The 12691-nt window shown below is 39.2% G+C and overlaps 1 protein-coding gene across 2 annotated transcripts in view; it reads right to left on the bottom strand.

Annotated features, from left to right (window-relative positions):
* lrrtm4l1 (leucine rich repeat transmembrane neuronal 4 like 1) overlaps positions 1-12691 on the bottom strand; it is a 45073-nt gene that overhangs the window by 21059 nt on the left and 11323 nt on the right. Inside the window, exon 2 of one of the 2 annotated variants that reach the window (XM_026339662.1) lies at positions 5665-7295. In XM_026339662.1, coding sequence (XP_026195447.1) covers positions 5665-7295 — 1631 coding nt within the window. Of the gene's footprint in view, positions 1-5658; positions 7296-12691 lie in introns of those variants that run through there. The other variant, XM_026339663.1, reaches the window with a different exon arrangement.

The following is a 12691-nucleotide window of genomic DNA, read 5'->3' on the forward strand; positions in this document are numbered from 1 at the left end:
AAGGTTTATTTACAGTGAGCAAACACAAAATGCCAAATGTAAAATGTACATAGTGACTATCCATCGGTATGCATTCCTAATTATAACTGATGGTTTGGTGCTTTATTAAAGCACATCTTAAAAATACATTTATATCGAGCACTGTTGTCAAATCTGAAAAGGCAAAAAAGGTATATGGAACTATACTTTATATATATACTGTCCTGTATTATTACATATTTACAATTTTTACTTTCAGTTTCTTGATACCAAGATGTATTGACTAACACGTCCAGTATATAAAACCATTTGTGGCATTCCATATCTGTCATAAGCTCCACTTGCAAGCGGGAAATGTATGTTTTCGACATGTTCATTGGAGGAACTGTGATTGCAAAACAGCAAGGTATCTTTAAATTACTTCACGCCGAGCCAAGCTCCAAATGAACGCTTTTTCTAAAGACTTTCACTTTTTAACTACTAACCTACTTTATCAGTTTCTAAAATGCATGCTTTGTGGTTTTATCAGCGCATAGGAGGAAAACAGAGCATATGAAGAGCATGGCTTAGATACTGTAGAACTAGGAGCTTTGTGCAAGTGTCAAATAATGTCACCTAATGTTCATATTGCAAACACACTATGTACTCTATTATGTTTCACATACAGTAGTCCACATCTGCTCTGTCTGATTACACCTTTTCTAGTGACTGTTTGGGTTATAGACCACGCTTGATTGACATTTTTCCAACTTAGTAAAAACTGGGACACAGCATTGTTGTGTTCACTCCAACAAAGAGCTAGCAGTTTAGCTCTTATTACAGGATGCTTACCCCTATTGCTATCACTACACCCCCTGTAGTGCTATACAATATATAACTAAAGCAGATAAATATACTAAATTACAGTATATAAGTATAAACGTGTTATTGTGTTAGCTACATAACAAGACTGAAAGATATGGTATAGATTCTTTCTGATCATCACATTAAACTCCAGCCCTGTGTTTCTTTTAATAAATCAATGAATGGTGCTGTTTCTTCTCAAAGCAGTCAACTAATGAACAAATATACAGGCAAATAGACAAAAACAAATGAAAAACAAACAAACAAACACAAAAAAACAAGAAAACATCTTCATTAAACTTGATGACACATACACAGCGTTTAATAAAAAGATATGATATTATGAAATATGATAAAACACAACTCACAGTACATACATAAGAATTTTTAATGAAAGGAGAAAAAAACTAAAAGTATATTTTGGCTGATCAACATTCACTAATAGTCAACATCTGTAACTTCATACTGTGGGTCACCATAGCAACAAGAAGAGTGTCCCAGCTGTCATCATGACTTTTTTGGAAGTCCTATGTCCCTTGGCAAACATTTGCAGTCTGTGGTACCTTCAGTGTTTCAGTATTTGCATGTGTTTTCCCTCTTTGCAACATATTTTTTAAACAATTTACTACTTTTGATCCAACACGCTTGTGTAAAAAAGTGTAAAAAAGTTTCTTGTCATCATTTTACAGTATATACTTTTTAAATCATTCTCAGTTCAGTAAACAGAGGAGGTGGCACGGTTGTCTTTTTTCTCCAGAACACAGTCACCCCATTCAGTTACATTAAGTACAAAGAAGTGTGTGGGAGTAGACAAGTTGGTATTTAAAAATGAACTGCTATAATGAAATAAAAGTTTAATTCACTGGTAACCAGTCATTTATGAGATACCAGCATAGGCTAAATGGCTTTTGTGAAACCAAAGTTGGTCTGTGAAAAAGCAATATAATCTAATCTTTGATTAGAATTACAACCATTGTAGGAAGTCAACGCAACTGAAAAAAAGCTTTTCCACAAATGTGTGTGTATTTTTTTAATCCAGGAACAAATAGGTAGAAAAAGGTTGATTTCTTAGTGTTTGCATCTACATTTGTTGTTGTCAGTATGAAAGCCAAAGAGTTGTCAGTGCCAGTGAAGCAAACTACCACTGGGCTGAAAAATCCAGTTTGATATCAACAAAGATCAACCAACAGTTTTGTGCGTTGTTAAAACAAAAAAAAAAAAAAAAAGAAACAGTGGTAAGCTGGGAAACATGGAAAACAACTGTGATGGATGAACATTAATAATAAAAAAAAAGACAGCCAGATCAAGAACCCCCTCCAGGAGATAGGCATAGCTGCATCAACAACCCAGAGAAGACTTAATCAGAGCAAATCCAACATCCAAACTAGTGCTGCAGTTTAAAAACAGAACTAGATTAGAGTTTGCCAAAAGACATGCAGTAAGGCTGTGCACTTCTGAATCCATTTCATTTTCTGAAACAAAGGCAAAACACCCCAACAACAAGCGGGAACTAAAAACAACTGCAGCGAAGCCTGGCAGAGCATCACCGGGGAAAGGAACCAAGCATCTGGTGGGCTCCAGACTCCAGGAAGTCAGTGAGCGCAAAGGATTTGCAAAATATTAAAATTACCAATTTGCTTCATAAATTATGTTAATTTGTCCAAATACTCATACTCAATACAAATAAATATACACCGCCAAGTTTATAAAAACCTACATGACTCTATGTAATTAATCTGTGCAGTTGCTTGTTGAGTTAAAAGCCGAGCTTACCAAGACCTCTGAGCTACGTACTTTAGATCAGACACAGCAAGAACCTGACGACAGCAAGATTTTGTAACAACAGAGCTACACTACAGACTAGCAGCCAACAGACGTTTTACCTCGGTGTGTGAAGATGATGTGAATTGTAACATTAGTAGAGAATATTCACATGGCACCCCTGCCGAGGGAACGGCCTACCCTGCTGCTAGTCATTCATTTAGTCAGTCAGTAACTTTGGGACCAGTGTACTATTCCATCTGTAGCTGGTTTCTCTAAGTAGCAGACACTGTTACTGTCAAATTCCCCAAGCCTCCTATTTGTGATGACCTGAACTTTATTTCTCATCCATCGGATCACATTTCTGTTCTGTATAATGGGATTTAAATGCAACATTAGTGAATGGATTTTGGCGAGCTAAGCAAACGCTTAGTGTAGCTTCACCCGGCGTCAACCTGTGCACAAGTTTAATCGTGCAGACTGAAAGATAAAAAAACTGTGTGGGTTTGTGGGGAATTTAACTGTAAGTTTCCAGCCGTAAATCCTTTAAAAACTGGAGCGAAAGAGACAGTCAACTGCTCAAACTGTTATCTTGCCAGTTTCTGACACTATTCTGTGGAAGTCATAACAATACCTCACTGAATCCTACCCACAGCAGGGTAAGTGTGTTGTGTTGGCTTTTGTTCTTCCACATTACCATCCACAGGGACTGCTGGTGCTGCACAGAGCTATAATGAAAGGCACAACCACCTGTGCCGGCCAGCAAGATGGTACTTTCATCAAACTAAACCAGGCTGACACCAGCTTCTCAATTATTAAACACCCAAAATAAGCGAACAGCGGAAAATCCCTCTTCCAAACAAACAACTATAGACACCTGTCGCTGATGTCGAGAAGGAGACATTGTTCTGGAGTTGATGAGATTTTGGATTAGAGTTATGTGGAGAGGGATGATACACTAATGCCAAATGCTATAGAAATATTTGCACAGTTATAAAAAAATGACGGCACTGTTTTTGTTTTGTAGCAAACTGTAGTCAAGCTGCATATTGATGCTAGATGTATGACTCACACATCAGGCACAGGACTGAACATACCAATTCTGTGGGTCTCTAAACCTTTTCTAAGGCTGTTTTAGGTCCTAAATAATAAATCAACATATGAATTAGTTTATAGATTATTATTAGGCATTGAGCCTGGTTGCAGCTTAATAAAACACTTGTAATTTGTTTTCTTATAACCAGGACATCAGACACATCATTGTTGTCATTTTTTTTTTACCAATTCTTACCCTGGAGTGAAAGGATCATGGTAATTTTTCCCCACAGTTTAAATACCGTACAAGTATCTACTCTACCATACTAAAGCCTCTTAAATTCTTATCTATTGTGAAATTAACATGGCCATAATGAATGAGATATTCCATGAATTAGAGATCCAAGTTAAATTTAACAGAACCTTTGCAAAACCTGACAAATAAATCAGGGCATTGAAAACAACGGCTTTGTTCTGTGATGTGCATGTTTGGTGTAAAAGCAGCATGTATTTGTATGCTGTAAGATAAAGTTAGGTATTTCTTTGCCTTTCTTTTCGCCTCAGAACTGGGCAGATGTTGCTAAGCATGCTCAGGGACACAAGTCTGTGTTTACCAAAGCAAAAGTAGCTTCTTTTTTAATGGTTTCAATATCCTTTAGATGACCATGAAGTTCTATGGCATATGGCAAATAAAACTATGCACGAAGCACAAACTAGACAGTTTGTTTTGTTTATGTTTTTTAAAATCAAACAAAACAAAAAACTTATTTTCCTATCAAGAATACTTGAGTTTTAATTAAATACTGTAGAACTATGTTAAATGCATTGCTAAATTTGACAAAACCTTTCTGCATGAATAGCATCCTAATTAGCTTCAGATTTAACATTTGTTTTGCCCCTTAACCACCACTGGAACTGTAACTTTGAGGAGTTCCTTCATTCAAAGAAGACAATACTGGTCACTGATTGCTTGACTAGCTTCAACCTTACAAAACCAAATGCATACCTATTGTTAGCACAGATTGCAGATCCATAGAAATCTGCGGGTGAGGCGGGATAAACCACACATCTTTTTAGCTGTGCATTGTGAAGCCTCAGAAAACAGTTTGTTCTTACAATAATGTTTTTAACATTGCCTTAAAATTGCTTATACATTACCAGTATAATCATAATCTGCCACACAACAATTCCATTTTAGATTCAAATGGTAAGATTTATTGTGTGATTGTCTGGCTCTATTGTAACAATCAAGGTTTCCTTCCAAACACAGAGCAAGTGAAAAGGCGCAATGAAGAAACATGTCGTAAATGCAAGTAGGAGATTGAGAACAATTTTACAGTCGATATAAAAAGTTAAAAGCGGGAGCTGCCACGCTGTCAATACCATGAGATTTATGACTTAAACTGGAAGGACTGACTTGGTTGACTTGCTTTAAATTTATTTGACCTTCATCTAATACTATAATGCCTGCAGATCCCAGGGACATAAAAATATAAGTGTTGTACACAAAAACACACAAGCTAAATAAATAAATAAATAAATAAAATTCCTGAAATTTGCTAGCCATGCTGGTGTAGAGTGGAGCCTGCAAAATAGTTTGACAGTGTCCAATTATTCTTGGTCTTTAACGCTGACATAACCATGAAGTACCTTTTTAAAAGTGTAGCTTTGAAACGAGAAGATGACAAATAAATACTGAGTTGTAATTAAAGCCACACTAAATTAACTTCAGAGAACACAAAATTTGGCGTCGCATAGTTGTTATCTTACAGTTCCCTGAAACTATTCCGCTGATTGCTTCTCTCGGATCAGATTAGTTATTTTCTATTTTCCACTTTAAGGTTCAATTTATTAGTAAAAACCTGAATAATTGGAAACATCTCACGTTTGAGTTCAAGCGTGTTATGAATGAAGAATCAAAGGTGCTTAACTGTGATTCAACAGTGTCTTTTTTACAGGGCATAATTGATAAAGGATTTACCTCTCTGATGAGCCTTTGTATTTTGATTTTGAGTTTTATTTTTAGGCTGATGCGATGGGTCATACCTCACACTCCCTGGAGCCAGAAATTGTGCAAGTGCAGGAACCAGTGCCGTTGCCTAGCACCTCCAATGCCTCCGGTGTGGCAGCAGGGTTGTAGCTCATGTAATACTCTTGGAGCTGGGAGCTCAGGTTCTGTTCTGGCTCTGGACTCTTTTTGCGACGCTTCCGCCCCACCATAGATCGCTGTTGAAGCAACCTGGTTGCACCTGGGTAGCGCCGCCACAAGACATAGATAATTGTCAAGATTAGAGACATGGTGAAAAAGAGTGCCACGCTGCCCACCACAACTTTGTGCAGAGTCATGTGCTCCAGCTCTGGGGGTGGCATTTGAGTCGGTCGAGCACGGGCAACAGAGTCTCTTGGGTCTTCACTCATATGCACTGGTAAGGTAGGATGAGGAATAGGTCGAGGTCTGAACGGTGGGAGAGGACCAAAGGTGCTGGTTGGTGGCATGGGTGGAGAGCCACTGGTAGGAGCAAAGGTTGGCTCAGCAGTGGCTTCAGAAATGAGCTCTGACGTTGGAGATGGTGTTTCAGTAAGAACATAGTCAGTTTCCTCACAAATACCATGGTTTCTCGTGGCTTCCATAATTTTTTCTCCCTGGAGATACTTTGGGCTGCTGCATATCATAGTGGTGTCTTTGCTGCCCCGAAAATTCCTTAACCAAGCCACAAGGGGGCATATGCCTGTTCCACAATCCCACATGTTCCCAGCAAGGCTGATGGAGGTCAGTGAGATCCATGCTGACACCGCCTCCTGAGACACATTGGACAGTTTGTTGGATTCCAGATTAAGGACTTGAAGGTTGGGTAAGCAATGAAACACGGCTGGGTCCAGGGTCTGGATTTCATTTCCAGACAGATCCAGTTTCTGCAGTGTATACCAAGTCCATGGAAGGCCCTGGTTAACCACTTTGATGCGGTTCCACTGCAGATAGAGTGACCTCAGGTTGGCTAAACGTGGAAACAGAAAAAAGTTGATCCGTGAGAACTGGTTGTGTTCTAGATGCAACTCCATCAGCTTCTGCAGCCCCAAAAAGGTTGTGCGGGTCAGAGCCTTGATTCGATTGTAGCCCAAATCCAGAAACTCCAAACTCCGGCACTCCAGGAACGCTCGAATCGGGATGTTGGACAGACCATTTGAACGTAGGTGTAGGTTTTGTAGTTTTCGAAGGCCGTGGAATTGACCTGGCTGCAGGATTTCCAGTTTGTTGTAGGACAGGTCCAGACTGCGAAGATTGGGAATTCCATGGAATGTCGAATTGTGCAGGGACGTGATCCTGTTGGAGCTCAGTATCAGCTCCTTCAGCCTGCGAACCCCCTGGAATGCTCGACTATCAACAGCTGAAATCTGATTGTGGTCCAAGTATATCCAAAGTAGCTGGCTGAGGTGAGCAAATTGATACGGTAGCAGGGTGTGGAGCTCATTGTAGCGCAAAGAGAGGCCCTGGCAACCTACTGAGATGTTTTCTGGGACATCTACGAATCCAGACGAATCGCAATGGACAGTTTTCCCCTCACATCGGCAGTTATTGGGGCAGGTGCGCTCGCCAAAGCTGAACAACAGGGGAGCCCGCAGGAGGAGGAGGAGAGGAAAGAGGAGGTGTGTCAGTCGGCCATCACACAGCAACGGACCTATATGAGAATATAAGATAGAGAGAGAAGAAGAGAGAAAGAAGGAATTTACTGAAGATCATCTCACATTTCGAGGTGTTATCTGCAAATAAGCCGCGGACAAAACAAACATTCAGTATCCCCTGGCAAGCAAACACTACACACATTCACAACTTGTGAGAAGTAATTTAAGATTTTTTGTTAAATAGATGCCAGATGAGTTGAATCACACTGAATGAATGAGAAAACTAGATAAAAAAGCCTCGGGTAATGTTAAAGTATAATCATCTCCAGGCAGTGAAACACAACAAAAGCTAATTGTATTGAGAAAAAGACATAAATATGACATTTATTTGTTTACAGTAACATCTCGAGGATATAAGTTCTTTCTTCTTTCATAGCCAGTGTAGAATTACATGTCAGCATCCTCCCACTAGTGACAATGCCATCCTTTCTTCTCCTCTCATTATCAATGATAATAGTGAGGAACGTTTCAAAACTGGTACGAATTCCACAGAAAGAATCTATAGTTTGCACAGCATCCTGTTTAGTTTTACCGCCATACATGTTTCGTATGTGTGAGGTTTGGTTTTCACTTTTTTAAAGGCAAATCATTGACATTTTCTAATAAAAAGACTTTCCCTCTAATTTTTTAATTATTTAAAACATTCACTGTTCATGTTTGATAGGAAAATAAACCGGGAGTAATGGTCCCATTGTCCCAAAGTGCATTAAGGGTCAAGATTCAAGGACGTTTACACTCCACAGAGGTTTGTTTCCTCTACCAATTATTCAAAAATATCACAAAAGGTTTTAAGGAATCTATGTCTCTCTATATCGAAAGACAGTCTTAATGTAAGCATCCTGTAATTAAATCTGACAGACTAGACAGCCATTTAACCTTATAGACGTCTTTGAAATTCTACATATTGTAAAATAGAACCAGAACCCTAAAAGATGTGTCCTAATACATTTTGACTGCACTATATATCAAGGGACACATCCTTAACCAAGGGCTTTCATCTGGTCTCTGAGTAATGCTCAAACTCAGGATATGTCATGAAAATGCTTCTTTAAAATGTACTTTTAATTTCCCTCTAGCACCTGTCTGCACTCGTGCTCCGTTTTGCAGCAACTACCTCGCTGCTACAGATTTGACCATTAACAATGAGGAGCTTGTCTGTAAAGGCACACAAGGAGAGAGGATGTTAACTTTGTATGGATGGGCTGTAACATGTTTCTAAGTAGGAAGCGGTCAAAAGCAGAGATGACAGGCAGTGTTGCGAATGTGCACAAAGCAGTAATTGCAACAGGGATCTAATTAGGTGTTTTATATTGTAGGAGGTTTCAAGGTCTAGTGGTTTTTAATAATAAATGTTGCCACAGGTATGGAGTTTGTAATTTGAGTGGTAGAAGAAGCATCATTTATTGAAATGATTGGTGTGTGTGTGTGCAAGACATTATCTCACAGACAGGTAATTGCATTGTATGATATTATTTTTCAATATATTTCAGCTGTAGTGATATTTATGATATTATTAGATGACAGCTGACTTATCTGTTCAGGCCTTTTATGTTGTCTAAGAGATTAATGTTCTTTCTTTTTTTTTTAGGTTTTTACAGCATATTTAATCTTTTGCACCTCCTTTACAATCGAGCTACAATGCTTGACACTTTTTCATATATGAACAAAGAACACCTACACCTATTTCTTCTCGCGGGTTTCCAGTGTGAGAAAATACATATTGGCAGAAAAAAGAAATGATATTCCTGTAGTTGGCCATTAAATATTCATGTATTAATTCATGCATGCAAATATAAGTCATGAACAGTTGACTTGACATTAGCTGCCCACAGAGCTGTGCTTGGAGCTCAGGACCTGACTGTATGTTTATACTGCTACACACTATTGTGAAGCACAGCCACCGCATATTGTACGAAACTTCCCGACTTTTTTTCTAAACATAAACCTAAAGTAACCCTAAGCCTAATTCTAACTCTTCCCAGCCAAGTTTCAATCCCCAAACAGCCCTTGTAAGATGTATGTTGTGGACAAGATATCTTGCCCTGATCATCACGGTCCCATTTTGTCCAATGACTAAAGTGCAAGTTTGGAGATATGCCTGTGCACCGACATACAGAAAGAAACTGTAGAAAGTCTGTCCATTGTCTCGCATACATCATTGTGCTACGACCTGGGGAGTGTCACACAGCACCTTGACAATTTCATGCTAAAATGGGTAGCAGACTGTCCTACATGATCTGAAATAATCACAGCTGTTACTCAGTACAGGCGGGTTTGTTTTACCGTGAAATTGCCAAACAAGAACAAGCACAAAAAAATTTCCTTTCACCTGTTGAAAATGTCATTTTACCAGTGATTAAACCTCCCCGTATTATATAGTGTCAATTGATTTGGAATTTGTTCAGCAGTCATTGCAGTTACTTCCTGGTAGCTATTAGATCAAAGAATAAGTAGAACCGTATGCCAGATTCTCAACGTAACTTGATTTGGAGATCATGGTTCATTACATTTATTAGAATTGCATGAATGGAGGTTGCTTTATTATTCTAGTTGTAAGCTCCTAGCTCCCGTGAAACATTAATTAAGCTTGAGCACACCCATCTTATTATTACAGTAAGAGATCTGCCCCAATGACAGCTGCCTCACCACTGCTACAGTAGAAAGCACTTAAAGAGCATATAGCTCTGCAGAGGCTGCACAATTTTCTACCTTTATTTAAATAATAGAAAATGTCAAGAAATGATTAATGGATGCTGGATCAACATCACAATAAGTACAGTAATACATAGCCACTGGTACATGTTCTTTTCTTCAAAGTAAGTGTAGTAGTTCAGTGAAAGTTAAAATAGCAAAAATGCCTAAAAGTACCAAAGTGTTCCTATAATATTACTGATTTCCTCCTATTTAACAACTGTAAAGTCAAATACTGTATTGCAATAAATTGCATTTTCCATGCTATTCTGAAATACAATATACTGTAGGTGTTATGAAAAGGAAGAACACAGATTCTTTAATCAATAAGTACAGCAGCAGAGAGGAGCAAAGAGGAAGGATAGGAGGCAAATTAGGTCCACTCATGGTGAGTATGTGAGAATGAGTGAAGACACACGCTATGAGAAAATATGTGCTAAAAATAAATCCCTTGTGTCCTCCAAGCAATAGACGCGCCGCCACTTCCATCACCTCCATTAGGTACTCTGTGAACTGACCAAGCCTCCATAACACAACACACAATCATCAGTTTCCCCTAAATCACAATCCTATTGGAGCATTTAGAATGGTTCATTGTGAACCCCCGGGGAAACCTTCGCTGCATCATACCAATAAAACTACATTTGGGATGTTGCGTGCGTGTTCCCACTAAAAAGAGGCAGAGGCAGATACAGATATATTTTTTTTTTACAAAACTCCAGGCCCTGCGACGGGATAGAAAGCCATAATATTCAGCCACTGGCTCATTGATGCTCACTCTGCATGACAGCATCTTTAATTAGCACACATTGGTTCAGCATGGATTTCTGCTTAGACAGAAGAGTAATAAAAACCCACTGGACATATGTAAACTGGGATCCCGTGGGAGGCTTTACGGCGCCTAATGACGAGAGACTTTCACTTTAATACTGATTGATTATCCAGTCATTAATTGTGGTGTTATGTGCAGTCATCACTCTGGTTTTCCTCTGGTTTCATGCATCGGCTGTTGAACACACAGACCCACTCTTCAGCCGCAAATGTTTTACACATACTACAATTCAGTCTAGAATGATGTAGATGGTTATGCAGTTTTTTATTCCTCAGGCTCTGTGATTGAGCACGTGCACGTTGAAATACAATGGTTTAAGTTTTAATTGGCATAGATTTACATTTGCCCAGCAAGACTTGTGTGCGAGATACATCATATTTAACAAAGTCTCAAAGTGTAATTGGACGTATTCACAGAAAGACAACAAAAATCACCCTATTCGATATTTTGTGGAAACTATCTAACAGTCAACAACTTGCTGAACTCTTTGGCCCACAGAATTCACTAGATGCTTTGAATCGTCCCTGGAGACACTCTCCCAGGCCTTCACTTCAGCTTCACTCCACTCTATTTACCTTCATCAAATCACAAGCAGATGACACCAGGCTGCATTTCAGACTGGTTGGTTAGAAATCGGCTTTCTACCCTTTGCGTGGGAAACGTCAGATTACTGGAGCTCATTATTGTGTGTCATGACCCAATTTCCGACACTCTCTGCATTTCTCTTCATGTTTTGTTGCGATAATTTGAAATATGAGCTACAGTGAAATAAAAAAAAAACAACTAAACTGTCAGATTGCTGGGATCATACATAAAACTCCACCAAATTGTGTTTTAATGAATTTATTTCTATTTAGTTCTTTTGCAAATTCACTTAAAATATGGTGACGGGAAAGATTTCAAAAAGGAAAATAAAGGCTCATGAACATATAGAGGGACAGTAGGTTTATGTATGGTGCATGAGATGAAGGATGATTTCAAGACAATTTTAAGACAGGGATTCTTAAACTTTTTCAGACCAGGGAGGCGAGAAATGTCTGACCCTGTTATAACTCTTATATGAGGCGCATCAGAAATATATCATGAACCTGACCAGTCCTCACACTGTTCGTGACCCTATCATGACTACACACTGTGGTCGTTTAACCTTGTTCCTTCAGAACATCTACTGTGTATAACATTCACCCTGCATACATTCAGATATAGCTTACTTGATATTAGTTAAATATGTGTGCTTTTTCTGTCTTTAGCTTGTCAATTATTGGAGTACACATGCAAACGTGCTCCGTGTTCAGTCTTTAGGAGTGTAGAGAAGGATGACTCACAAAGATTGTAGGGATGGGGAGCAAAACATGGCCTCAAAGGTCCTGTGTGGGCTGAAACTCTGCGTGAGATACCTGCTGGAATTTCACCTTCAGCCTCCAGTCACAGGATAGCTCCAGCAGCTGCTATTACAGTATGCCTTACCATTAAGGCCACTTGAAGCTGTTTCAGCTGCAGCAAGAGGATCTCACACCCAGTCCCGAGCATCAGTGTTTAAATCAGAGAAATATGAGCTGAAGTGTTGGCTCAGTGCTGTGAGGTGAGAGGTGGCCACAGCTTTCACTATGCCCACAGACAGGTTGTTCGTGTGAAGAAAATCTGTCAACGTGTCCAAGACTCCCCCTCCCATTCTTCTTCACAGCTCCGTTTTTTTTTTTTTTTTAATAAAAGGCAGTGATTTTGTCACTTACTTCCAGTATGGATGTGTAACCTCCTTGGATGGACAGCTTGAATGAATTGAATTTGTCCAACAGATAGGCCAATTTAAACAGCCATGTCAGATCAGCTTTCACATCCGTCATAAACTCAGAGGTCTGGCTGCGCAGC

This window comes from Anabas testudineus, chromosome 22 (assembly GCF_900324465.2).
Source record: "Anabas testudineus chromosome 22, fAnaTes1.2, whole genome shotgun sequence".
In the NCBI taxonomy this organism is placed as follows: Eukaryota; Metazoa; Chordata; class Actinopteri; order Anabantiformes; family Anabantidae; genus Anabas; species Anabas testudineus.